This window comes from Desmodus rotundus, chromosome 8 (genome assembly GCF_022682495.2).
Source record: "Desmodus rotundus isolate HL8 chromosome 8, HLdesRot8A.1, whole genome shotgun sequence".
NCBI lineage: Eukaryota > Metazoa > Chordata > Mammalia > Chiroptera > Phyllostomidae > Desmodus > Desmodus rotundus.
In genome coordinates, this window is record NC_071394.1 from 6,079,780 (window position 1) to 6,107,236 (window position 27,457).

At 42.6% G+C, this 27,457-nt stretch overlaps 1 protein-coding gene across 2 annotated transcripts in view; it reads right to left on the bottom strand.

The window, feature by feature from the left end:
* Window positions 1-441: 441 nt before the first annotated feature.
* Window positions 442-27,457, bottom strand: part of EFR3A (EFR3 homolog A) — a 68,915-nt gene continuing 41,899 nt past the window's right edge. For both annotated transcript variants that reach the window (XM_053929418.1, XM_045204944.3), the window contains exons 11-23: window positions 26,866-26,980; window positions 25,872-25,923; window positions 23,914-24,086; window positions 23,398-23,473; window positions 22,603-22,764; window positions 21,852-21,983; window positions 20,688-20,755; window positions 19,620-19,747; window positions 14,427-14,518; window positions 9,331-9,379; window positions 8,111-8,214; window positions 7,560-7,609; window positions 442-3,204 (exon numbers count right to left, since the gene is read on the bottom strand). In XM_053929418.1, coding sequence (XP_053785393.1) covers window positions 3,099-3,204; window positions 7,560-7,609; window positions 8,111-8,214; window positions 9,331-9,379; window positions 14,427-14,518; window positions 19,620-19,747; window positions 20,688-20,755; window positions 21,852-21,983; window positions 22,603-22,764; window positions 23,398-23,473; window positions 23,914-24,086; window positions 25,872-25,923; window positions 26,866-26,980 — 1,307 coding nt within the window. In that variant the 3' untranslated portion in view covers window positions 442-3,098. The remainder of the gene's footprint in view (window positions 3,205-7,559; window positions 7,610-8,110; window positions 8,215-9,330; window positions 9,380-14,426; window positions 14,519-19,619; window positions 19,748-20,687; window positions 20,756-21,851; window positions 21,984-22,602; window positions 22,765-23,397; window positions 23,474-23,913; window positions 24,087-25,871; window positions 25,924-26,865; window positions 26,981-27,457) is intronic.

Consider the following 27,457-nt stretch of genomic DNA (forward strand, 5'->3'; position numbering starts at 1 on the left):
ACCAAAGACGCGTGCCAAGGACCGAGATGGTGGCTCTCCCTAGTCACCAGGGGCGTGGCCGCAGGCCGCAGCCCCCACGATGTAGAACCACTGCCTAAGGAAGTCCCGGGGGCCATCAGGTACCCACGCAGGTGGCAGAGAGCCCCAGACCAGCCCTTGGTTTGGAGGGAGGCTTCCTGTAATTCACACAGCAAGGAGGTTGGGTTCAAGACCCCACGTGGAGTGGGATGCAGGGAGGGCAGCTGGGCTCCCCAAGCTCCCACACGGCTTTCCGAGCCACGCCTCACACAACCAGCAGCCACGGGTCCGAGATTCCAGGGGATGCAAGGATGGACCCATTTGGCAACCTGATTGTTAACTAAAATTTTTCATGTTTAACGTCAGCAAAATAATCAACAAATTTATTTAATGAATGTAATAACAGCTATTAGAAAACTGTACTTGTGCACAAGTATTTTGATTTTTTATTGCTTATGTATGAATTGCACAGTGAATTTTCGTATTTCCAAAAGCTCACTTCATTCCATTTATTACATATATTGCCATGGATCAGTTTCAGACAGAAAGATGAGAGATATTTTGAGGAGCGGAAGTTAACTGCTGGTGAAGTGTTCCATCACTCTACAAGATCGCGAGTTCGGAAGTGTTAAGGAAGAGTGTGTGTGTGTGTGTGTGTGTGTGTGCAGGCTGACGCAATGACAATGAAACTCTACGAGCCAAGACAACACAAGTATAGGAGGAACACTTAAATGTTAACTGTTCCACGTGCAGAGAAAATAGAACGCTATAAGCATCTGCATACCGCGAAAAGAAAGTGATTAACAGTTTATTAAGAATTTTACATATCTACAAAAATATAGCAATACAGTGAACTTCAACACATCCTATGCTTTCAGTCTCAAAACTGGACACAATACAGGGTGCACGCCCGCTCCCCGCAGGGTCTCCTGGACAAACCAAAAGAAAGACCCACTGCTCGGGAATCGCTGTTAGTAAGGCCCGTTCCACAGCCTGGCGTGCACAGAGGTCTACTGTGATTTAACAACAACACCGCCCCCACAGAACACCGACCGACAGTTTACGGACAGACGCGGAGGAAGCGCAGGCACACAGCGGTTGAGAAGGAGGTCCCGTACGTGCAGCACACGCACCGACGCATCACGGAGAGACGTGAGCTTCTGCGCAGCAAAGGCTGTTCTGCACGAGTGCAAACGAGTGTCTGTCTTCTCTCCCTACACCATTAAATTCTGTGTGTGTTCATACAAAAGCACAGTGTTCATCTAGAAAATGACATCCGAGTGGATGACGGTTTTTGCACGTCCCCCTGCTTTGATTTTTTAAATGAACTGTCAAACGTGAATATCCTTCTTTAAAAATACAGAAAAAAAGGGAAATTAAAAAAAAAAGCCCACAACACCTGGCCTATTAAATAGTGAAACACTTACATTTTAGCTGATCAAGAGGCCAATACAGTGGCGGTGGCAACAGGGCCCTGCACCCTGGCGGTGGCAGCACCGCAACTCAGAAGACAAGGCCGCCCTCCTGGCCGTTTACGGAAGACGTGCCCGGCACGTCTGCGTGTCCTTGACAGGCTAAGCAACTGGAGTCTTTGCAAGGTGTTTCATGATGTTGTACTTCAGTTCAAATACTCAAAAACGTTTGAGTGTGCTTCATTACTGTTTTCTGTTTCCACGCAGGTGCCCAAATAATCCTCAACCCAAAGGTGTAACCTGCCATTCTTCACTACAATCTCCAAACAAAAACAAAAGCCAAAAACTGAACTTTTTTTCTGAGCTACAATTTTTGATAGGTGTTTTTTTTTAATTGTAAAGAAATAAAATCTGAAAAGGAAGAACTACAAACAGGTTCTTTTATAAAAATGCTCGACGCGAAAGTGGTAAGACTCACAGAGACAGCCGTGCACGCTGCCGTGTGGTGGGACTCACTAAAGCGCACAGCGTTTTGCGAAGTCGCCGTGGGCGCGTCCGCACAGGCGAGGTGTCAGTCCAGGTAAGCTCGGCAGCTTCGGTCAGCAGGGGCTCCCTCTGATGGTCCTCGGCACACCAACAGCGAGAGCCGTGGGCACCCCTTCAAATGTCCCGTAACAGACCCCAAACAGAAATGCATACAAGCTCCACAAACCCAACAAATTTAAAGTCCGTTTTGGTAGTTTTCTGACTGTGAGGATTTAAGACAATGCACAATATAGAGAAGTGTAAATTAATGTGCTTTTAATAAAAATCAAAATGTATACTCTTCACAGGTGAACTAGTAGCTATTTTAAATAGACAGCTCACTTAATGAATGAAGCAAAAGCCAAACACTACTCTAACTTCCAAGCACAGTCTGTAAACTGGCACGTCGTGTGACCGAACAGTACTGCACAGCCCGCTGTTCCGGGAGTGAGCTGGAAGTCTCTCGGCGAATGATCAGACTCTCGGCAGAAAATACAGTATTATGAGAACGCGACACTTAAAAGCTTGGAGATTTCAGGGTCACATTCTATGAATATTTTCAATGTAATTCACTACCATACACAGGCTGAGGAATGCCTACCTCATGCTAGCACGGTGAATGAATAAAGGGATGCCTACCACAGCACCTAACACGGAGGGACAAAGAGCCCCAGGCAGTTTCGCAGCCCAGGGCTGTATTTGTATGTTTTTGTTTTTGCGGCTGACCAGAACCAAAAGCAATCCTACTTTAAGCAGTTACACGGATATGTCAGGAATACAGTAGACACTTCATACATCTTTCAACCCTTAGAAGGCTTACTTTAAAAAAAATTACATGTTTTCGAAAAGTTTAAAATACACCGTTTAACAATGAAATCATTTTAAGACCAATATGTGTTCAACTTTAAAAGACGACAGGAACTTCAAGAGAAATTAACATGGCATAAATCTACCTTCAAAAGTACTCTAAATCACATATAGTTGCAAAATTTCTAATATGGTATGCCAAGCATTTGGTCAAAGATAAGTTCCACCGTTATTTTCAAGAAGTGTGCTGATATGCGTTAAGTAAACCTTGGAAACAGACCACCTGGCCTTGACTTCTAGGCTTTAAAATCCTGTGCCGAGGTCTTCCCGAGCCACTCAGTATACACACAGATCTGGGAACTTCATCTCGTAGACTGGGACAGACTGGTACTGGGCATGCCCAGAAGTGATGGTCAGCGTTCCCGATGGGCTCGGAGGAGGGCTGGAAAAGGAGAACAGCGCACTGTCAGCAGGTGCTCTTTCCTCCCAGAGCTTCCCCGCACAAGCCTTCCAGGTCCCGCGGCCCACCGAAGGTGGGGCTCCTGCGCCGCTGGCCGGCTGGAAGGCTAGGCGGAAAACGGGTCGCGCTGGCGGCGGGCTGTATTTAAGTCCAAACCAGAGTCACTCCTTTGAAAATACATGCGCATAACTTCAGTAGTGGGATAACAACTGACACCTCTTACTACAATTTACAATTACAACTTACAAGTCTTGTAAGCTTGCTGTTTCACTGGGAAAAAATCAAATATAAATCTATTACTTTTTTTGATGATAGTGTGGTATTTCATTATATGGACATATCATAATTGCTTTAACCCAGTAGATAAATGCAGGTTGATATCCATTGTTCATTATTATAATTAATGCTCACAGGTCTCTTCTTACACACACATAATTTTATCCTGATTGTCTCCTTCGTTTATTGTCAGATAAGCAGAATTTCTGGATCAAAGTGTACCGCGTCCTCAGAATTCTGACTAAGATGCGTAGTGCCAGAATACCAGTCACTTAAATTCCCCACGTCTGAGCGTGGCCACTCCCTTACACCGCTGTAAATCTTGGGTGTAATTGGTCATTTTGTGTTTAAATCCAGACAACTTCACAAGCAAAGGGAATTCATTCTTTCTTTATTTTCGATTTGGGGCTACCATTAATGGTAAATGCCCTTTAGATTTAGGGTTCATCTTACGTTTCTTTTAAAATGACTCATCCACCTGAGTCCATGCCTGTATTTCTACTCAGGTGTCTTTCTCTTATTAATTCGGGAAACTAATCTTTTATCATAAGATACAAATGCCTTTCCACAATTCATTAGTCAATTCTTCTCAACCTTTTTTTTTTTTTTGCCAAATGCTTCAAAACCTGACAGAAGCTCAAGGATTTTCTTACGATTTCTGATTTGTTGTACTATGCTGTGGAAAACTCTCCATACCAAGATTATAAATATAACTCCTGCATAAATTCTAGTATTTCTATGTATTTTTAGAAACAGTTACAATTTTCTATTTTGGTAAAGGTGGAGATTCCCCCCTCCCTCCCTCGTTTGTTGGTCCAAACAAGATTTATTGAACATCTGTTCTTTCCCCCCAAATCTGGGATCTACTCTCTTCTGCTTTCCTGCACCCAAGCCCGACCTGGCGTCAGGACCAAATACCTACCACGTTTTCCCAGCTAGCAGGGCAAACGCTCCCTTGGTTTTGCCCCCCCAGCATTCTCCTGACTGCTTTACTGTGAATTCGCCCGCACCGTCTTCAGCTCCATTTGTTCAGATGAGACAAACCGTGCAGGTCTGGGCTACACCTACAGAGTAATCTGCAGAGAACGGAGGCCCTTAGGACGGCGACTTCCTACGCAGTGACAAGGTATGCGCTTCTACTCACGTGAGGCTCTTACGTGTACTTGGGATTTACAGTCACTGCACGCCACACACAGCTCTTTGAGTTTCTTCGTATTTTACAGTTATGAACGTAGTTCATTGTAATGAATCATATATAGTAATAAGTTTACGTTAATTACGTATAAGTATTAACTTCATATAATTATCTAACTAAACTTTTCTTAATTTAGTTATTCAGTTGGTTATCTTATATTTTCCTGATATATTATCCCATTTTTAGCAACTAATAATTATTTTGCAATTATTGTTCCAGTATTTATAACATCCCTTTATGTTTCTATTGAGGGATAATTTTCATTGGGTGAAATGTAGATATTAAATACACTGTTTGACAAATATATAAACCCATGTAAAGTACAGCCTAGTAAAGATACTGAGCACTTTCATCATTCATAAAGAGTCCCTTTGTGTCCCTCACCAGTCACCCTCCTCCGCCCATGTATCCCCACACAGCCAGGTCCAGCAACGAGGTCCTGGCCTCTGTGAGGGACACCAGTGCCACTCGTCCTTAAACGTCGTTCCAACGGTCTGCACAGTCTGCAGGAATGCTCCAGGGAAGCCACACTCTTTTATGTCTGATTTCTTTTGCTCAGTATGTTTTTTTAGAGTTATCCAAAAAAATGTATTTCTTTTTATTGCTGAACAGTATTTCACTATAGTAAGAATGCCACTTGGCCTGCTGTCTACCCGCTCTCCTGTTGGAGCACTTGGTCATCGCAAGAAAAGCTGCCGAACATTCAGGTTCGCGTCTCTCTGTGAACTCAGTTTTCACTCTCTGCGTAAGTACTGAGAAAGGGGCCACAGGCTCAGGAGCGAGAGCACGTGGAACTTGCTGAGGAACTGCTGAGGTCTGCCCAGGCCCACGAGCCGCGCAGGGAAAGCTCTTCGACGCTGTCTGACGTACTGCTGAGTCCACCCAGTGAATCTTTCTTTCAGATATTATGTCATTCTGTTCTTGAAGTACAATGTGGTTCTTTTTCAGTGTCCACTTCTCTCTTAAAATGTGTGCACCTTCCCCTTTATATTCTCTGGGCGTGTGCGTGCGTTTGTTAAGGTCCCTGTCTACTAACTCCAAAGACCGGGCGTCTGGACGGCTACGCCTTCACACCCGATCTCCCTGCTTCGCTTCACTGCGTTTCTCACAGCCTTCCTATTGTCCCGAGGTCGCAGCAAGTGAAAGGACAGGGAGACGGAAGTGTAAGACTGCTTTGTGTCTTCTCCCGAGAACACAGACTCTTTCCTCTGCCTGGCGAGCAGAGCGAGGCGCAGTAACAGGAGGACGTGTGCCAGCGGGAACTCGGAAGGGGCCCCGAGAAGCCTGTTCCGTTCCTCTGCATCACGGCAGCCATCCAGAGCTGCTGCTTCCTAACTGCGTGACCTCGGACAAGCTGCTTAACTTCTACGTGCTTCTGTTGCTACGCTTGTGAAGTAAAAACAACCACTACCTATTTTTTAGGTCTGCTGTAAATATTAAACAAAGTAATACCCTTATCATGGTGCCTAAAACACCGTAAGTGTTCAATAAATGTTGGAAATTAGCAGTAAGTGTTCAATAGATGCTAGCTATTAGTAGTAGTTTCAGTACCCACAAAGCAGAATTAGTCCTAACACTTATTCTAAAATATTAAATCTACACAGTCATGACAGTTTAATTAAGGGTAACATGGTGGTCTCTAGCAATATTCCTTGGAAGAACATGGCCTAGGAATTTGAACTTTGATTAGTCCACTCACTAGCTGGAGGAACTTCGGCAAGTTACTCTACTTTTCTAAGCCTCAGAGTCTTTACCTGGAAAATAAAAATAAAAAAATAGCATCTACCTAACTTTTCAGGGCGGTGGTGAGGATCAGCCAAAAGAACAGACACGAAGCATGTACCACAAGATCAAGTACACAATAGACATTTACGATGGCAACTAACAGGCATCAAAGAAATGCCCGCATCCAGCAATTTTCTCTGAATCTGAAGTACAGCACATACGGCGCGTTTCAGCCCCACTGGGTTCTGAAATTTCGTGAGTGAGTGATTCTCAGCTTACTGGGGGTTGGCAGGAGTGGTGGGGAAGTGCCTAGGACAAGCTGTGATGCGGATGAAAGCGTGCCTTGCGTATGAAGCAGGAAGAAAGGCTGAAGTGAAAAACCAAGTAGACCGCAGCACGCACCTGCCTCCTATTCCAGGGCACTGGGGTTGACGCAGAGCAGACCTGGTCGATCAAGTTAAAAATGTAACAGAGAAGCTGACGTAGGGAAGCAGAGCAGAAGCACGGCTCTAATCTACGGCTCCTCTACTGTGCCACCTCCGGCAAGGGCAGCTGGCACGCTGACGTCAATGTAAGAACAGGCAGAAGAGCTCTCCTTAGACGGGACCTGGGGCTTGCCTCTCCCTCCCGTCATGGGCTTCAGTACTTACCAACCAACAGACACAGAATAACCAAAGCATATGAGATCCCACATGTGTCAGGGCATGAAACAACTTATACCAGACTCGGCTGGGTACGATTTAGGAGAGCTCAAGGCAGGTTCAATCGCTACTGCCCTGGAAAGGGCTATGAGGTCAAACCGTACAACCCTGGACTCTGCAGGTCAACAAGGTTACGTAGGAGAAACTACCTGGTTCAACACATCATTAGAATGGGAGTCTTCCAGGTCACCCAACAGCCTTATAAAAACATTTTTAAGGACAGCTAGAAAAGGCAGAAGACACCTGGACGAGAAACGGCATCAGACTCTGTCCAGCAAGGAGAATGACCACTATACAGAGGTGCCTATATGATCACATGCTCGTCCTGAATGGAAAACACAGTTACTGAAACATAATCAGCCACAGATTTACAGGGGCAAACAGTTCCTATTTTGTTGTAGTGTCACTGCTGTTGTAGTAACAAGTAACAAAACCCTTACCGTATGGTGAGTTCCAGTATTTGAGTGAGTCTGTCATGAAGTAAATTTGCCTATAAAAGAGAAGACACATTAAAAGCAAACTCACTATTTTCCAAATACCCACACGCGATAATACGCATGCAACTAAAAAGACAAAGCGTAACGGCAACTATTGTACTGACAGTACGGAATGCTTCCATGTTTTGGTTTGTCTGCCCCACATAACATAAAGTTTCTCTTTTAATCCTTTCCTAGTCTCACGGGTAAAAACAAACCAATAGATACACAACATAAACTACCCACAGCAAAATCCTTGAAAACCACTGCAAAAAAAGTATCAAAGTAACAACTATCATTAATGTGTAGTTAGGATCTCTCATTTCCATCAGCTTATATTACAAAATTAAACTACTCAGGCTTCATCGGTATCTATGCCTTCAGTTTTCAGTCCCTGTGTGATACATTATGTCGTGTTATGCTCATCTGCCTAAACGTGGAACCTACCAGCTAACTACCAAGACAGTTTCCCCAGATCACAGCCCACCCCTGCCCTTCAGCATGCATTCACTCACTTTGGATTCACACTGGGCTGCTATTTCTTCAAAAGGTGCTTTCTGGAATTTCTCAATGACAAGACGCCTCTTTTCCTTTTCCTGTTCTTCCATTCCATTGGTATCTATGTATGTGTTTATAAAGACCCATTAAAAGGAACACAGAATTTCAGAGAACCTTGCCAATGTCCATAAGAGTAAATGATCTCAAAACCAAAAAGAAGCAAAATTTACAGGACTACTTTTATATGAAAAAAAGCAAAGGTGTAACATGCTTGAAATGTCTTAAAGCTAGAAAGCAACACATGCATGAAATTTTTTTAAATCTCAGGGTTAAAACTATGTAAGACCCCCTTTTATAGACTACCTCTGTCTCTCTACCAAAAAAGCCGAGCACGCTGGCTTCCCTCCTGGAGGGTGATTCTTTCCTCAAGAATCAGGCCCTTGCACAGGACAGGCCCTGCATTCGAAGTCTGAGAAGCTCGGTATCGAATAGCAACACAGATAGGGTCATTCTGAACCTATCGGAACCCGAAGTGCAGCCTTTCCCCTTTGTGTGCCACAGTGTGAAGGGCGACTCTGCACCTTAGGGTGACGTGCGCTCTGTCTGGTCACAGGCAGCCCTTTCCCTTTGGACAGGCTCTGGGAGGCTGTGCAGGCACGTCAGGCACAGGGGGTTGCAGTGCCGCCCACGGTGCGTGCCAGCATGCGGGCTGCACGGACCCACGAGAAAGGCAGGCTGGACACTCTCAGAAGCACTGGGTCAGGCGGACCGAGCGATCTTTAACTGGCACAGAGTAGCGTGACGAGCAGTGTGTTTGTCACGGGGCGGAGAGGAGCTGGCCGAGTGGCAGGAGGCTGACAGCATCGCGCTAATCCTTGCTATCTTCCCAAAGAAAACGCTGAGGCAGAGACAGTAACAAATTCCCCTGAGGTCACACCCGTGACTACTAACTCTGCACTCCTCAGTTACCCTTGTGTAAAACATTCCTCTGACTTTTTACACTTGTAAAAGCCTGAAGAACACAGCCAAATAAGTCAATTATGTGTTTATATGCTTCCAACAACGTGTGCATGTATATATACACAACACACACATACATGTATATGTGTGCACACACACACATCACACACACACATATAGCCATGTTGCCTTTATTTATTCTGGCATATAAACATGCACGAAGATAAAGATACACTATCAAAATATTAGCAGAGTTAATGAGTATAAAAAATCTCACCAATTGCTTTCTTTAATGTTTCAAAGGTGATTTCTTCAGTGTTACTAACCTGGAGAAAAGTGATTTTAAGTAAAATAATTAAGAAAGGTCAATATAAATAATACTTTCACCTACTGCAAGTCATATAAAAACTTTTTTTTAACCCTCACCCAAGGATACGTTTATTGATTTTAGAGAGACAGACAGGCAGACAGGCAGAAACATCGATGTGAGAGACACATCAATAGGTTGCCTCCTGTACACACCCAGACCGGAGAGGGGGGTGTGGGATCGAACCTGCAACCTCTTTGATGTATGGGACAATGCTCCAACCACCTGAGCCACCTTCTACAAACTTTTCCCCCTTTGTGTTGCCTTGATTGTGAGGACCCTCACAGTGTCATATAATCTCCACTCTTCCCGTGGTTGTGGCAGGGGCCTGCCGCGGCGGCTCCCAGTAAGCCTACACACTGATGCGCGGCCAGCCGAGCTCGCGTCCTCTTGGCCCCCCGACCCGTGCTGGGTTAGAACCGTCTCCAGCCGCGTGACGTGCAGCAAGACTTGGGCCCCACCAGCGGAGCTGCTCCCTCAGGCGACGATGCTTGCCAATATCCAAGGCAGAGATTGTACATAGTCTCCACCATGTAGCAAATAAAAACTAAGTACTCTATAGCCTAAGATTCTGGTACCACATACAGTTTGCAAATCAAAAATGAAATAACCTAAAACTTTAAATGGCCTAAAAGCAAGAATCACTGCTTTGGGACGGGTTTAATGAGTGTAATTAACAGCTTAAAATAGTCATATCTGGATCTTGTTAGGTCAACCACCAAGTCTTATTCTCCAGAAACAGCTGTCCACTTGGGTTTTCAAATCTCCAGTACTTTGAGGTATGTAAATGGTACGAAAGCCAACGCTTAATAATACAAATAATCAGTAATGCTTTTTGTGGCATCAGCACGTTTTCAGGATGAATAATATGTCCAGCTACTATGTTACCTCTGAATAAAAATTAAGAAATGATACAGTAGTGCTTGCCTGGGGCTCCGGTCATCCCTAATTTTGGCTCATGAGCTTCTCTGCTAAGTCTAAGCCACAAGACTAATGAAAGCGAAAGACTCCACGCTTTGCACCTCAGCTTCTCTGCGATGCAGAGGCCTCAGCTGGGAATCAAGCAGCAGCGAACAGTTCCACTGCCTCAGTTTTCCTACCGCGGGTTCGTATTTCCAGTTGAAGTCGGACTGAAGTTGGAACTCTTCAGTGGCTTTGTTCTAGGTATTTGGAGCAGATATATAAGATTAGGCTCTGGCTGGTCAATTATTTGTACTAGAAGCAACCTAGTGCCTCAGTGAAAAACCAACCCAACAAAAAGTACTTTTGTTCTCACAGCTGGTGAGGAGCATCAGACTCCTGAGGAACAACAGCAGCACCGGAGAAAGAACACTGGGGATTTTTACTTACTTCCTGTTCAGGCTGGATAAACGAAAAGCTAACGTACTTTACCTAATTTAACTCTTCTTCCCTATTTGTTCCTGTTCTCCTCAATTCCGGTAACTGTGATTCAGTGTCTGAGCATCAAAACCGAGTCATTCCGTCCCTGTGCTTTTTGAAAAACCGTTGTCTAGCTTGCTTTCAGTCACTTGTTGGTCCTACCCACTGTGCCTTCAGAATAGGGCACTCCTGCCCCTGTCCCTCTTTCTCATCTCCAGCCTGGCCGCTCTGGGTCCTCGTGCTGGCCTCTCGCTTCCAGTGTCCTCTTTCCAATTCCACCTGGTCACGCTCCTCACATTCATTTATGGAAGCGCAGGTCTGACAAGACACCACGCGCATCTCGGTGTCTCCCCACTTCCTGCCGATGGCAAACACAGCCCTGAGGCTGGTGCGACACCCGTCTGCAATCTGTCTTCAGTCTTGTTTCCCAAGATTCCCTCTTGTGAAAGCTGTTCTTAAGAAGTTACTTTATAATAGTGTTTAATGATTAATATTTTTCACACAATGTACTTGCTAAATAGAAGCCACCTCCTTCCGATGGCGCTCAACTAAACTAGAATCAGTTCCTCCCCAGCCAGTGCGGCTCAGTTGGTGGGGTGTTGTCCAGCGAACCAAAACACCGCTGCTTTGACCACTGGTCAGAGCACACGGCCCAGCTGCAGGTTTGGTCCCCCGAGGTGTGTACCAAAGGCAATCCTCACATCACTGTTTCTCATCTTTCTCCCTCCCTGCCCCTCTCTAAAATCAAAAATAAAATAAAATGTTTATGCAACAAGAATCTGCGCCGAGTTACTGGGAAACTCGGTGTGCTGGAGTTACAGGAAAAGGGGGTCAAGGCATCGCCCCAGAGGTGTTTCAGCCCCTCTTCCTCTCTGACCTCCACCTCCCTTGTGATCTACAGCTCCAGCCTAGACTGTGCAACACCCTTGGGCCTGCCTAAAATCTGCTGCTCATCCTTTTCCGATCAGACTAGCTATGACGTCACTCCCCTGCAAAGACACCTGAGCAACCGTACAGCACCCAGCACAGCAGGCTCTGACTAATATTCGCGTATGTTCGAATTATTGACTCGTTAGCACACATGCAGGCATCCTCACTTACATTTGGGGAAAAGGCAGGAAAATGCAGGTATAAAAATATCTGTTATATATCCTTGCATAAACAACAATCCTTTCCAGCCAACCGTCGCTACTTTTGTACAAAGAAAAATTCAATATGCATAACCTTCCATCACCTTCCATCCATTCCCACAAATAATTAAGCACGGACTGTTACACCTGTTAGAGAGGAGAACTGGCTGGTGACTTCAAACTTTCTTCGTGCCCGTGACGCACAGCAATCACGACTACAAGGCTGAAATAGGGCACCGGGGACCAAAGAGTGCGCCCACTGTGTGGAGTTCCATTGATCACTCAAGCTGACCTTCTCATCTCAGGAGGCAGATCAGTTTAGCCATTTATGGTCTTGACTTAATTAAGTATGAGTGTATTTATAAAGGTTTTATAAATACAGAAAAAGTTCACATATAGAAAGGTACACATACGGCAATTTTTAAGAACATTCACTCGGTGATTCATAGGAAGCTAAGGTTTGAATGGGAACATTGAAACTGACATACCTTTCAACAGCCTACTTAACAGTCTGAGCTGTGTCTAGAGAAAGCACAAGTCTGCTACGCTCTCCATCTAAACGATCTTCTGCCTTGTTTTTAGTTATAGCCCTAAAAGCAGACATCAGATACATGTGAAGACTAACTGGGATTATACATGCAAAATTTCAACTAATTCCGGCCAAATATAAGAGTAATGTTTTTCAACGGGCACTTTTCTTACCTGATTCATTGTCAGCTAAGTGCTTATTCACAGTCTGATCTCTGGTGAATATCTAACTGACACACACTTACCCTGCCCACACCATGCAATTAATCAGTTTCCTAGCCTAGACGGTAATTAGGTAATTTATTTTGTCTTCTGGCATTTGAGCGACCATTCCTGGTATTCAAAATCAAATTCCGTAGTGGCGAATGGGTCTGAAGCTCCCACGTGCTTCAGGAAATCTTACAGCAAACTGGTAACTTCTCAAACGCCCAGTGTGAGGCCTATTTGACTTTGGACTTACAGCAAAGAGAACGGATCTTTAACAAGCTCGCACATGTATTAATGGGCTTTTAATGTAAAGTTCATGTTCAAGAATCCTCCTCCTACCCTATCTTTATGCAAATGTCTCTTCTGTTCATTTTATCAAAATAAACCGTTAGCAAGTTTGAAGTGCTTTACGTGTATCTTTACAAGAAAGAAAAATGGTTACAAAAGGAAAATGGAGTAATACCAGCCAACACAACACAGTGTACTCTTGATAAGATAAAGTGTGTAAACTAAGGCTTTAGAGATGATTTTCTTCCTTCAAAATGTAACTGCACCAAATTCAAAATCATTAAAAGACAGAGCTAGTAAGATATCCTCCTTACCAGAAAGGACTACAGAAATTAAAATGGCTTAGAAGGGGTGAATTTGGGGAAGATGATTTTTCTTGAGCCTTAAATTGGCAGGAAACTTTCGATGGATCTCAATACACTAAGCTCCACAATGAACACTAACCGCCTCTCGATGCGCTGCTGCTAACTTCTTAGTAGAACTGGTTACTTCCACAGCAGGGGGAGCTGGGCAGAGCAGCAGCCAGTCACTGTGCCCTGGCCACCAACTCGTTTTAGTTCCTACAGACAAATTACCTGGCGGGCTTAGGAGGGGTAGGAGAGAGGGGGCCGAGAAAGCATGAATTCAGACAACTTCCTTCCCCTTTTCTTAGATGGATAGTCTTTTAACTATTTATGTTGTACCACGTGAGAAATAATGAAGTACCTAGGCAGGCAAACAGTAAGTCATAAGGAGGAGGCTGACTGGACAGGCAGGTATTTCGTCACTTTTTCTTGACTACCAAAAAATTCTCTGGTGATTTGTGCAGCGTAAGTCCCAGAGGGGGCTGGCTGCTTTTTCTTCCTATAACTCAGGAGGGTACTCCTGTGCTCTACTGAAACAGGAGGACAGTATTAAATCTGTGGTGTTTCAAGTAAGTCGCAGTCCCTAAAGAGTACACAGGCAATTGAGACAGCTTCACCTACGCTAGATTCGTTAGTTACTATCTAAAATGGTAAAAAATTTCCCTCACAGGTGACATTTTGAAACTTTTTCTAAAAGTCGTGAGCATCTGCTTTCACATGAAGTGTCTAATTCAATTTATTCTTGTAGTTAATGTTTCATAAATCTTTAAAAATAGAATCTAGAGGTCTCCTAATTTAATACCAAGCCTTATGTGAAATTTCTTACTTATAGAAAAAGTCTTGGTTCTGTCTTACAGTTCCTGTTACTAAACTAAATTACAATGTGAAATCGAATATCATAAAACCTGTTACATTTATGAATCTTTACAGAGAACCGAAGTGAGTTTACTAAAATAATTTACAAGTAGATTCAAGGCTAAATCAGATGAGTTCCTGCTACCAAAAGCACGTGGTGACTTGGGGATACGTGGAGTTGCACTTGCTCCCATTTGGAAGCACGGAGGGAAAATTCTTTCACAGTGACGCCTGCCCCAGGAAGGTGCTGGGCCACAAGCTCTCAGCGACTCACCACATCATCGGACGGGGCGCTGTTGGGTAAAATATCCACTTGAATGGACACCGTGTCCACAATGCTTTTTCTTCTAGAAAGTCGATCTTCATCTAAAATAAAAAAAATTCCCCATCATATGACAGTTAGAAATTGTCATTTATAAACTATGTATTTCAGGTTTCAAAAAATTTCAGAAAATTAAGACAGTCATTTCTGCTCTTTCTAAACAAACAAAGCGCTGTGTCCTCAGACTTACAAATCACGCTGTGCAATCTGGCTCTACTCCATCTTTCTAACCCCGTTCTGTGTGTACTGTGATTTTAGTCCACTGGTGAACTAGACAGAAGAGGGCGAGGATGAAGAAACCATCTCTCTCTCACTGCCTACTCCTCCCCTCCAAGGCAGTCTTCCATGGTAGTAATTAATGCTATCAATCGAATCTGGTAGTCTACCCTTTTTCTGGACACACAGTAAGGCTGCAATTCCTGGCCTGTCTGTGGTTAGGAGGGACACGGAACTAGTTCTGGCCAACGAAGGGTGAGCAAAGTCTCCGAGCATGGCTGCTCCGTCAGCGTGGATCCCGGATACGGATGGAACACAGACATGCACAGTCCGACGGCACGCAAGTCAGTCTTTACCGCTTCAAACCACTCAGAACCTGCGACAGTTGGTCACCGCAGCGCAACTGAGGCAGCTTTCTTAACCTTGGCACTTAACAGACACTTTGGGCCGGACAACTGGCTGTAGGAAGCTGTTCTGTGCACTGCGGGAGGCTCCACAGCGTCACTAGCTTCTAGCCCTTAGACGGCAGCAGGCCTGTCCCAGTGCTGACAACTAAAAATGTCCCCAGGATTGATGTGTCCCCTGGGATGGGCAAAACCACCCTCAGTTGATTGAGAACTACCTCCCTAGTCCCTCCCGACTGGTGACAGACCTTTCTACAAGGTCCCTGTGTGCCACCGTCACGCTACAAGCCTCTTAAGCCCTGGCCACACCACTCTCCTGCGTGGCTCCCCCACTGCCCGCAGAGCTGAACGGGCATTCCGGGCTCTCTCGTCAGAGCCCATCAACGCCAGTAGTGACTCCAGTTGCTCCTGCCCGTATTTTGCCACGTATAATGTTCACTTTTTTGCCCAAATTTTTGAGAGAAAAACAATGATGCACATTATACATGGGTATACCTGAAATACCTTATATCTGTTCTTGTGTTGTGTAATTATGTTACATAAATTGCTTGTACCATAATATGTTCAAAAATAAGTGCTAAAATTCCTTTATAATACAAAACACAGGTATCTAAATATAAATAAATAAAAAATTGAAAACATTAAAACGAAAGATTTTTTCCCCAGAAGTACAGGCTGAAAAGTACCGGTGCTCGTTATACACGGGAGCGCAGGACGCAGGGCAGGGTACAGTAACTGCTCTAGTGTTTGAGTCGAGCGTGCCCCTGCTCCAGCACGACTGTCTTCCACACTCACCTACAAACACAGACCCCTGCTGGACATACGGTATTACCTGTCCTTCTTTACGCCCTCCCAACTATAAAGATTCGTATCTTTCAAGGCCTAAATGAATGCATCACTTCCTCAAAAATCTTAACTATAACACCAGTTATTTCTACTTATCCTCTTTCTTCTAGGCACAAAAATTTACTGTCAGCTATGCCTGATTTTCCCTTCTTCGGTCATTAGCACCCTTCAGCCACGTACTGGGCCTCGAACTACAGACCTGGAAGTTAACATCTTACCCTCCGCCTCAACCATACAGAAACTCGGTGACGGACTGCACTTTGCACGAGTCACCCAGGAGCCACTCAGGCTTGGCTCTATGAAGGCTGGAGGCACAGAACTAACACGACTCCAGGTGACAAACCATGCCATGTGTGGTTTCGCTATGGTTTTCAGGTCACTGCTTTACTGCATGTGGCTATTACTGAGCTGACCTAAGACACCGCCTTCTTTCTGCTGCACCTTGGTGATCATGTGTTTTGATACAAATTAGCAAACACGATGACAGCAGTGGAACTGCTACAAAATAGCGTGTGGTCATCACTGCCCACCTGCCTTTACCCCCCTGGAAGGCCAACTTCCAAGGTCCCACCAGAACTCAAACTGAGTGATAAACAGCCTGCTTCACGAGGAGCGCCCTGCAAGAACGTCTAGGTTAGTGTACACGTGTACACAGGCCGAGGGGCTGCAGAAAGGAGTCAAACTGAAGACTGAGAGAGAAAGGAAAAGAGAGGTTCCAGGCAGGAAAGGGATCCCTGAGCGGCAAAAATCAACGAGAACGGAAGGGAAGTATCAAGGAGAGAGGTTAAAAAACCCTCAAAATTGTAAAAGGAAAGGAAATAAACTTTAATGGGAAACCCTGACACTATATTCTCGAAATGTTAGGGTTTTCTTTTTTTTGACTTATACAGTCACCTGCTTATGGATAGATGCCCGCAGAAAAGCCAAGGCACGGCGACAACCGGCATCCTGAACACCTGCACAGACGGAGAGCCTCTGCAGCGGAGCTTGCGGGGGATAAGCCCTGTTCCCGTGGGGCCGTCTGCGTCTGCGCCTGCGCCTGAGCGGCTCTGTAAGCCAACCGAGGTGCGGCAGCACTGTGGCCCCGCAGACTGCCCTGCCTGCTGACCCGGAGAATGCCCCGTCACCATCTCAGTGTCCGGTGGACACATGCCCAGGGAGACCCTTGCTTCCCTCCTGCAATGGGGCTGGGGTAGTCCTGGGCACCACTTACTGTGTCCTTTCCTTTTCCACCCCGCCCTCCTTCCTACATCTGCCGTCTGCAATGGTAATCCTCAGCTCTCCTGATGTGGACTGGCACCTGGGTTTCAGAAGCAATCCTTAGAGCAGAGCTTAACTTCCTCCAGGGACACTGTGCTGCCACCTGGTGCGTCAGCACGGAACTGCGTCCAGACGGCTACGGAGTAGAGAAAACCGTCGGAATACGAGTGCAGCACCGAACTATATTCAATTTCTCTCAGTAAACTGTCTATGGCTACTTGAAAATAAGATACAGAAACTGACTTCCTGTATACAATAAACCATAAATGTAATTAGGGTTACCATACCCCTCAGATTTCATTAAAAAGCTAGCCGGGGCCAAATGGACTTTCAAAAATAACTCATCTACACAAAATTCAAAATGTCATAGTTTAATGCTGGCAGTACTCACACCGTTGTACTTTTTTGGTCCTACAGAAAAACACAAAATGCCATCTAGAATTAATGCATATTTACAGAACAAAAACAAACCATGGAGTAAACAGCAATAGTGAACTAATTTAATTGCATACTCGAGATCCTTATCTGTAAACAAAGATAATGCTACCTTCCTCACTGAACTATTCTGAAGGGTAAAGGAGGAAGTGAATACGAAGTGCACATCACAGTGCGTGGCACACAGCTCGTGCATAACAAAGGCAGCTGCTCTCCTGATGATGGCAGCGCCTGTATCTACGTATCTGCATCTACACTTCCATCTCCGTCTCCATCGACCTATCCATTGTCCATATGCACGACACACAACGAGCTAAATGCATTTTCCTTTTCCTTTTGGTAAAATGTCCTTAAATGCCTTAATTTTCAAAACGAACACCTGACGGTTATGCAGGCAAAGAAAAACGTCAAACCCGACTGACTGTCCCATCAAGTGTCGCTGAATCTTCTGCGTTAACTCGGGCACATACACCACAGGCTGCTCTAAACCATCCAAGTCTTTACAAATCAGAGAAAGTCTTATTCTGACGGAGCGACTTCTCTGCAGTTACATAACTAAGCACTGAACTACTCAGAATTCTTCCGGCCAGTGATAAAGAGGCATTAAGAAAGGGAACTCATCTCTTTCAGGGGTGGGAGGAAATGGAAAAGAGCAAACCACCTGTTGAAGAGAAGCACCAGAACGTTCACTAAAAATTGTTACGAGTTAAAGGGTCAGGGTAAAGGGAAGAAGCGGTGGAAACGAACTACAGCTATGGGGAAGGTGGGGCAAAACAATAACTGAACTTGCAAGTATATAAACTACACAGGCTCCATTTTCTAAAAGGCACATTTTATTAAGCTATTTTTCTACAGGACAGGTGACGAAAGAGTGGGCCAAAGTGACCCTGGAGTTACCTTTGTGCTTGTGCCTGGGCTTATGAGGTTTTTTGCCTGAAGAAAAGAGAGCTAAATCCAAATTATAAGAATAAAATATTTTAAAAGTTTTTTACATTATAATGTTCTACTAATGTTTCTATTCTTAACATTTTAATTTCCCCATGGAATTCATGAAGAATAAAATCTTTTATAGTATAGAGTTGGAAATAAAATGCAAAAGAATTCATTAACGTCTCACACTATTATGAACAATTATCACTGTAATGAATGTATACATTTTGGGTCCACATTATTATTCCATAAAACCACCCGACTGAAACCAAACAGCTCTCTTACACAACAAAGGCAACCCTAAGGAAGAACTAGTTCTACCAAATTTAATATTTACACAATCACCAAGTGAAAATGGAAGTGGAAGACAGAAATTGTTTGCTTTTAATTTCTAAAGTAGAAACTGGATGTACGCCACCACGCAGCTCTGCCCTGAAACGCAAGGGAATCGCTGCATTCAACGAGGAGAACAGAGGAAATGTACGGGGCACAGAGGGAAACATGTCCTCGACCTAAAAGGTTTGGAAATTCCCTTGCACAGCAAACGATCTATTCTTTCAAGTGACAGAAGTTTGCCTAATTCATTAAGCTCAATAAACACAACAGATTAAACAATTTTCACCAATTGCTTTAAGTTAAATTCAACATTGGTTAATGAGGAAAGCTCTCACTTTCCTTCGTTGTTTAAAGTATAATATTATTATTCAGTATAACAATAATCACTCGAGGACTCAATCTGTTCATGACAAAGTCATATGCAAGGATGGGCAAAAGTAGGTGAATAATGCAGTAAATAATATAATAATTAATAAATAATAATGAGTAAACAATTTCGTGTACTCACAACCGCCAGCCCACTCTGCCCACTCCTGCATGCATCTTTAGAGATTCACTAACAGTTTTCAAAGGGAAACTTCAAAACACAAGGAAGCCCCTTCAGCATTTGACAACGCTGTGGTGTGGCAAGCACACAGTCGCCTTCCCCTGCGGACTGGGGATGGGAAAATGACCGCAGCCCCGCGGGAACGAGCCACAGCATCAGCGTCCCCCTCACCTGTGGCCTGCGGCACGTAGGGCACCGACAGCCTCTCCACACTGTAGCCGCTGCCCCCGAGGGACTCTGCGATCTTGTTGGTCAGGAAGTACAGACTTTTGTCGTGCTTCTCTAAGGACTTGGGAAGCCTGGCAGGTTGAGCAAACAAGAGCCAGTCAGTGTTACTTAAGTTACTGAGCAAAAACAAGTCAACATGCAAACATTCTAGGTCAAAGCCTCAAGAGGACGATTATAAACCGTGGGCAGTGACAGTGTATTTCAGAGGACTGGTCCGAGCTCTTTACAAGCACGAGGACCTCGGTCCTTAGAGAAACTGCCCGGCTGCGCTCCCTTCCCCAGCACCGTCAGGCGGTGAGGGCAGCCTTGCGTGCTCCCCTGTGCGTGCTCCCAGGTGCGTGCTCCCATGTGACATGACGAAGAGGACTAATTCAGCCCTCACTGTCAGGCTGACTAAACTCTACGGAGAGGGGAACTGAAACTGCGGTTTACTGATAGTCAGTGAAAAAGCATTAGCTAGCCAAGCGATGGCAAGCACTTGCCCAATTACATAAACTTTCATTTTCCTTTGAAATACCTTGGTTTGATCTCACGCTGATGCTTTCAATATTAAACCAATTTATAGCCCAAAAGCGTGAAGAATACATTGTTCTTTTTGTGTGTGTGTGTGGTTTGTAGAGCAAGAAAGAATGCAGGGTATAAATTACTATTTTTCCTTAATACATTCTTTCTCCCACAATTTTATGAGTGTTGTTATCTCTTATCGAAAGTCTTGAACAGGATATTACATTCCCTTAAAGGAATGTTCATTTATATGAGAACACGTTATATTTAAGAGATATATCTCCATATTAAAAAGATAAATTTTTATCAAAGATTGATCTTTGTGTGCCTAAGCCTGTATTTATCATGTACAAGAACTTCAGAGCAAGAAAAAGAACGTACATGAATTAAATGGCAGAAACACCAAACGTGACTATTACAGAACACCAGAAAATTACCCTAACAACAGTTTACTCCTCTATAGTCATCACTGACTGCCCCTTTCTTAAAATGTAGTGATTAACATACATGCACTTATCTCGGAAAATGTGCTCTGGCAGAAAATAAGGGGCTTCCATAGTTCGAATTTCAATAACCTGAAATATATCCAAAAACAAAACAAAAAGATCAAAAACCTTATTTCTCAGGAGCTTGATATGAAAATGTGGAAAACTAAAAAAGCAGAAATGAAAAGTAAACATTTATAAGAAATACCGTTACTTTATTGTGGAATTTAAACTACATTTATAGCTCAAATCCAGAGTTCACTTTGCCTTACATTTATTATTTTCAAAATCTGTTAGCTAACAAAATCAGGTAGTCGTGCATGTAGCAGAAAACAATAATACATTACATCTGATTAAAGCTGCCACACAAGGATAAGAACACACTTGCTCAGTGGCCACTGTCCTGGAAACCCCTTCACAAGGCGCCAGGCCCTTGCCACGCCCCTCCCGTGCCCCCGCTGCAGCTGGTGCGGGAGGTGTCAGTGCACGGGGAAGTCTGGCTCCTCTGCTCAACGGTGAGCCACCTACAGGGCGTACCCTGCTCTCCTAGTGTTTCTGTCTCTCACGGCAGGCACCACATAGTCACCCAAACGCTTGTCCAGTGCATGAATGAGTCTTCTTTCTGCAGATGCACTAACATCTGACATTTTAGCCAGGACTGAGAGATGTGCTTCCAGGTCTATAAAATGAGGTTCTACTGAAATGCTATTAAATCATGCAAGTAATTATTTAATGAGTTACTGCTGAAAAAAACAACTAATATAGTTCAATGACAAAGAACAAATCTCTCAGAGGCACATTAATTATTCAACTTTTGAGACCTGGCTCAAGTGGACTGGTTTAAAACAATAACAACAACAAAAACAGTATAATTTAAGAAAATTCAGATACTCAGATTCACAACTGTTTAGAAGGAAAAACTTATCTAAGAAGGCACACGAAGCAGCCTAGAAGTAAACCGAGTATTCCACTCCACCACCACATAAAAAATTCTAACAACACAACGGGCATCAAAGAAAATATAAAAATTACCTGTAGTTTTAGCTGTAGTTTCAATTTAGTCACTGCATATTTTTATAGCATCATCTTAATTTGCTACATAAACATCAAAATTAAAACTAATCATCACTGAAAGAAAACCAGTCATTCTGTATAAACATCAGGTTGAACCTTCCGAACACCCTACCTTGGAAACGTGCTGGCAAAAGGCAGGGACGGCTATCATCTGACTCACGAAGTTGAGGTACGCAGCGACCAGCGCCAGGATCGCACAGCGGTGGAACATGGGCAGGTCGTCCTCGTTGACGACCGCACTGTCCTTGAATCAGAGCAAGCACAGCACAAGGTCTCAGGCTGCATCAGTGTTCCCTCTGATGGCCCTGAAAACTGCAGGTGGTTTGGGATGCTAACCAAAAAATCGTCATCCTACAAGAAGTTATTTTTTGTTCTAATTTTTAAAGGAGAATAAATGCCCATTTACAGGAGAGTAAAATCTCTCAAATAGCCTTTCATGAGAAAAAAAAAAGTACATATATATTAAACATATATATCAATACATCACTGATATACATATATTTATATATTCTCGTTACCTACTGTGCTTTTACTACATAACACTTAAAGCCCCACCAAACAATATATAGATACTATTTAGTGACCACCTTCCCCACTAAACCCCAAGTACAAGCACAGGGACTATGCTGTCTTCCATTTTCCTAGGGCCTTGAAAAATATTTAGCACACAGTCAAATGCTCACTTAACATTTGTTAAAAAAAAAAAAAAAGACTATGATCCTTTTCTCAAGTATTTTAAATTTAAAATAGACAACTCCCTTTAAAAATGCACGTGCTTGGATAAAGGCAAGAATGCTTTAAAGATGGTGTCTATTTCATCCGAAGCAAAACGTTTTCTTCAATGAAAGGTTACGAAAGCATACCTGCAAAGCAATGGCTAAGCGAATGAGATCAATAACCACTTCTTCATTGGCCAATTCGATAGTTATAAGAGCAAGAGAAGTATAAAGTAACTCATAGTTTTTCTGAACATTGTCTTCCTCTTTACAGCCCAAATATATGTGTCGGTATAGTTGTTGCCCGTTCTGAAAAGGGTAGTGACAGAGGAAAAAGTAAGTTTGCTTAAAAGGAAGTAAAGGCAGATTTCACATGTTATAACCACCTACAAAGTGGCCAGCTTATTACCACGGGAGAAAGATTCAAACGGATAATTAGATGGTCTAACCGTGTCCCCATCATTAATGTCTACACGTAGACTAGCCTACTACCAAACACTAACATTGGAGTTGAACACTAAGCCTTAAATAAAAACAGCAAGTAAGAAACGGTTCTAATGTCAACAATGAAAATGTTTTTGGTAATCATCTGCAAGACAGAAGACGGGTATGAGAAGCAACTAGAATGGACGGCAGAGTCCCGGGAGTCCCGGCGATGGTGCAGGACATGTGGCAGAGCGGACCCGTCCAGGGAGGGGCCTCTCTAGTTTCTGCCACAGGTTGGCACGGAGCCCCCAAAGGGAAGTCTACAGCCAATATAGAGGAGAGGTTACAGAAACTTCTCAGGGATTGCACAGAGGTTTCCCCTAAACCAAACCAATCCAAGTGAATATACTGACCAAGTACGGCTTCCTTTCAAGGTCATAGAACAATATAAAACTACCTAACAATTCAAAGGGCTTTAACTGATACCATGCATTACTTCTTAGAAGACCGTCTTACCTTTTTCATGAAACTTGCGTCTTGTCTACAAATTTTTTCTCTTTTGATCTTCAGGTCAGCTACATCAGGTATTATTCTAGAGATAATCAATACATCATTTTTAATGAATAGCACATTTAGTTATAATATCAGGTCTTATGAGACAAATCGATAGTTACACTTAGGAGTTTGAGCTACGTAACACTCATTTCAATGAGCATTTACTCAGCCTATATGTAAGACACCACTGAATTAGCAAGTTTAATTAAGAATTTCATAAAGTAATTTTGACTCCTAATGCCATTCTAAGTTTAAAGCAAAACTAAAATAAAATTCATGTAACTAGAGACCACTAGTAGTTAAGATTTTTGAAAAGACCTCCAAACATTTGCTGTCTCAACTATATTAATAATTAAATTAAACTATATTAAAAATTAAGTTGGATTCAGAAAACCTAAAATTCACAACACTTAAATACGTGAATGTCGAAACTGAAAAACATCATCATTAAAAACCCATTTCAAGACGGCGCAATACCTGATCCCTCGAAGCTTCGCCCTGTTGTCATGGCGATCCATGAGATTATGCATCACTTCCAAGACTAACTGTCTCAGCTCATAGTCTTCCATGAGAGATGCTGATAACAGAGGGTCCAGAAAAGACCCAGGCAGCGCGGTAACAATCGTCTTGGCTTTGTAGCCAGAGGTGACCTGATTATAGGGAGCAAAGTCAAAGAAACAAACAAAAACCTTTGGCATGAGTCTTCCTTTGGTAAAATTCTCAAACTGTTTTATGAGAATCACAAACTAAGGGGAACAAGTATGGACATAAGCCTGAAGAAAAACAAAAAAGAATTTTGTAAGATGACGAGGATTTTACTGAATTTACAAATCATCATTCAGAAAGAGAGTAAACGTAATAACAAGTGACATTTCTGATGTGCCAGCCCACGTATCTAAGACTACACGTCCATCAGCTGCATCCTCACCACGTCTCCGCAAGGTGGGCGCGGGTGCACCCCTACTTTACACGAGAAAACTGAGGGTCAAGGAGGTTAAGCACATGGATGGGACAGGCAGTCAGCACTAAATAGACGTAAGGAGATTAGGCAGCAAATGGTGCAAGTAGCTGAGAATGTTTCATTTAAATTTGTAAATTGCTCTTTTATTTTAAATTAAGCAGTTTAGGTTAATAGGAATACATTTTCAATTTGGAGAGCTGTACTTTTCGGTATTTGATTTGATATTTCTGAGCAAAACGCTATGTTCTAAATTTAAAGCTTTTCAAGAGCATATACTTACGTACTGTTAACCGTCCACACAGACCTGCATTCAGTTGACTAGGTGGTGTAATTAGGGTTCAGTCAAGATGATTTACTCAGGGAATTTGTTTAATAAAAAACTTGGGACCAGATGAAATTTCAGTTGGTAATTTCAATTTATATTTACATTTGCAAGCATATTGGGAACATCTAATATTTATATTGCGCCTGTATTACAGGGTGGAGGTGACCTTATAGGGGAGCAAAGAAATTTGCGGGACAATTGCTACCCACCTAAAAAATAAAAATATACCCATGTCTCATACCACATATAAAAATAATCTTCAGATCGAAGTTCTAGATGTAGGAAGCCAAATTTTAAAATCTTTTGGAAGAAAGTATAAACAAGTGTGTTTATATTATCAGAAGAGGCAAGGAGTTCTTAAATAAGATACAAATAAAAAAGAATGAAGCACATAGGAATGGATTGGTAAGTCTGGCTATGTTGGAATTTAAAATTTCTTTACGACAAGCACCATACACAGGATTAAATATGAAATCGCGTAAGATATTTTCATACTTCTCCTTGGTATGAAATGTTTCTTTTAAAAACTGTGATCATGTCTAATAGAGATGTTGAGAACAAACTTTGAAAGTACTGACTTGAAAAGGACACGCTCCGAGCACACGCTCCTGCTCAGTTCTGGCGTTATGCTAGACGGAGCGGAACCAACAGCGAATACACTCACGATGACATAAACACAGAACCTCACACTTCAGGGATGCCTTTCCTTCTCCGCGGTTTATAGCTGAATTACTTTCCAAACAACAAGCCATTATTTGATCACTATGTGAAAGAATAACATGATATTTAGACAGAACATGGCATTTCAAGTCCAAGTTCTATTCTTTAGCTCCGTGACCCTGGTCAAGCTCTTCTACTGCTTGCCCTGAAGGTCTCCGAGCCTGGGCATCTTCATCTAAAACAGCAATACTTTCTGGTGTGTTTCATCATTGTGAATGTCAAATAAGATGATAGGAGAAGTAGGAAAAAATAGCAAAAGTATAATAAAATAAAATTAAAGCGCAATACTTAATCATATAAACCATAGAAAAGAACCAACCATAAATAGCAGGCTATAAAAGAAAAGGAAGCTATTAATGTGAAAGTGTCCTTTTAACCTCTTCAGTAATTAAAGGTAAGTGTGTTCTTCACCTGTCCGAAATGTCTTACCATAAGTAAAGATCTCAGCAACATGATCTGAATCCTCCTGGTTCCCAAATCCCTGGAATACACAGCACACTAGCATTACTTCACCAGTAGTAACTAACAGTTACGTTATTCATTGACTTACTAGCTACTGATTTTAAAACTCTATTCATATCGGTGAAGTAGATTTTACTTTAATAATAGCTAAGTCATGGCTCACTTTATGCTCTAAATTTCATATGAATTAAAGAGTAATATGTAAAAAAACCAAATTCAAACAAAAAAAAAAAAGCTACTGGCTCTCAAAGGAGAGGCCTATGCATGAAACGACAAGAAAATTAAACCATATGAGGACACAACAAAACAACACGGATTAAAAGATACTGTAAGTTGGGGAATATACTCACTGTAAATATAATTGACTAACATATCTAATAGGTAAAACCTGATGATTCAAAAACAATTAACAAGTGGAAATGGGTTATCTAATTAATGGTCAAAGAAATATAAATCAAGTAAGACTATTATTTCATTACTAACGTCACAAAAAACACAAAAATAATCACAAACTAAAGCTTTAGCATGTTGTAAAATCAAGTCAAATGTATAAAATGAGAGGACCAAAGCACATGATCTTTGAAATCACTTTCAGTTCTAGAATTCTAGGAATAAGTCAATATTCCTGCCACAGACATTAATTATTAATTTTTTACATGAAACTTGGAGCTTTATCCTAAATACCTATGTCTGTAGACAATGTCCAGGCTAACCAAACTTTCCACCTGGTCAATATAAGAAAATTAGAGAATTTACGATGTACTGAAAACTGATTCTAAAAGCACACAGTGCTGATTAAATTCCAGAGCAAGCTAGTACCATAAAAATACTACTTTCCATAGGGTTTTTATTTCTAGTAATTAAAAAAAAATACACTTTCCAGATTTCTTTAAAAGGAAATCAAACCACTATTCAGCTGAAACTCATAGTTTGAAAACGCAGGGAAACCACGTATGCGTACCCGAGCTGGCCGACGTCCAGGGTGTGGGTGGACGCCCCGAAAACGGGCACCTTCCCCATGACGAACATCATGATTTCCGACCTCTGGTAGTCCGGCAGGTTGCTTCCAAAAAACCCTATGAGAAGTCGAGACACGTTTTACAAATTAAAAAGCTTATTTTTCCATATAGTAAAAAATTATATTTTTACCCAAAGCTTTCACTATGTGGTAAAACAATGTCTTTGAACTCGAATGATATTAAAATTTAACTTAACTAACATCATTTAGTCATATACCATATAAGACATATAATGGACTAAGATAAAATAAGTGTCTAAAAGTCTTTTGCTTACAGTTAACAGTGGCAAACCACCATCAATTTGAGTTGGAGTTTTAGAAAAAGGAAACAAGCCTTTTGGTAGTATTTCTGATGAAACTCTTGTTCACATGCTGTGAACCTAGATTCTTAATCCGGTAAAGAAGTCAATAATTAGGTCACTACTTGTTTCCTAGGATTGTTAAATGTTTAAAACGCCATCATCATGGGCCGAGATTATAGTTTAACCCTGTGAGTTATTCCAACATAGACAGTTCAGCTGACGTTAGGAAATAG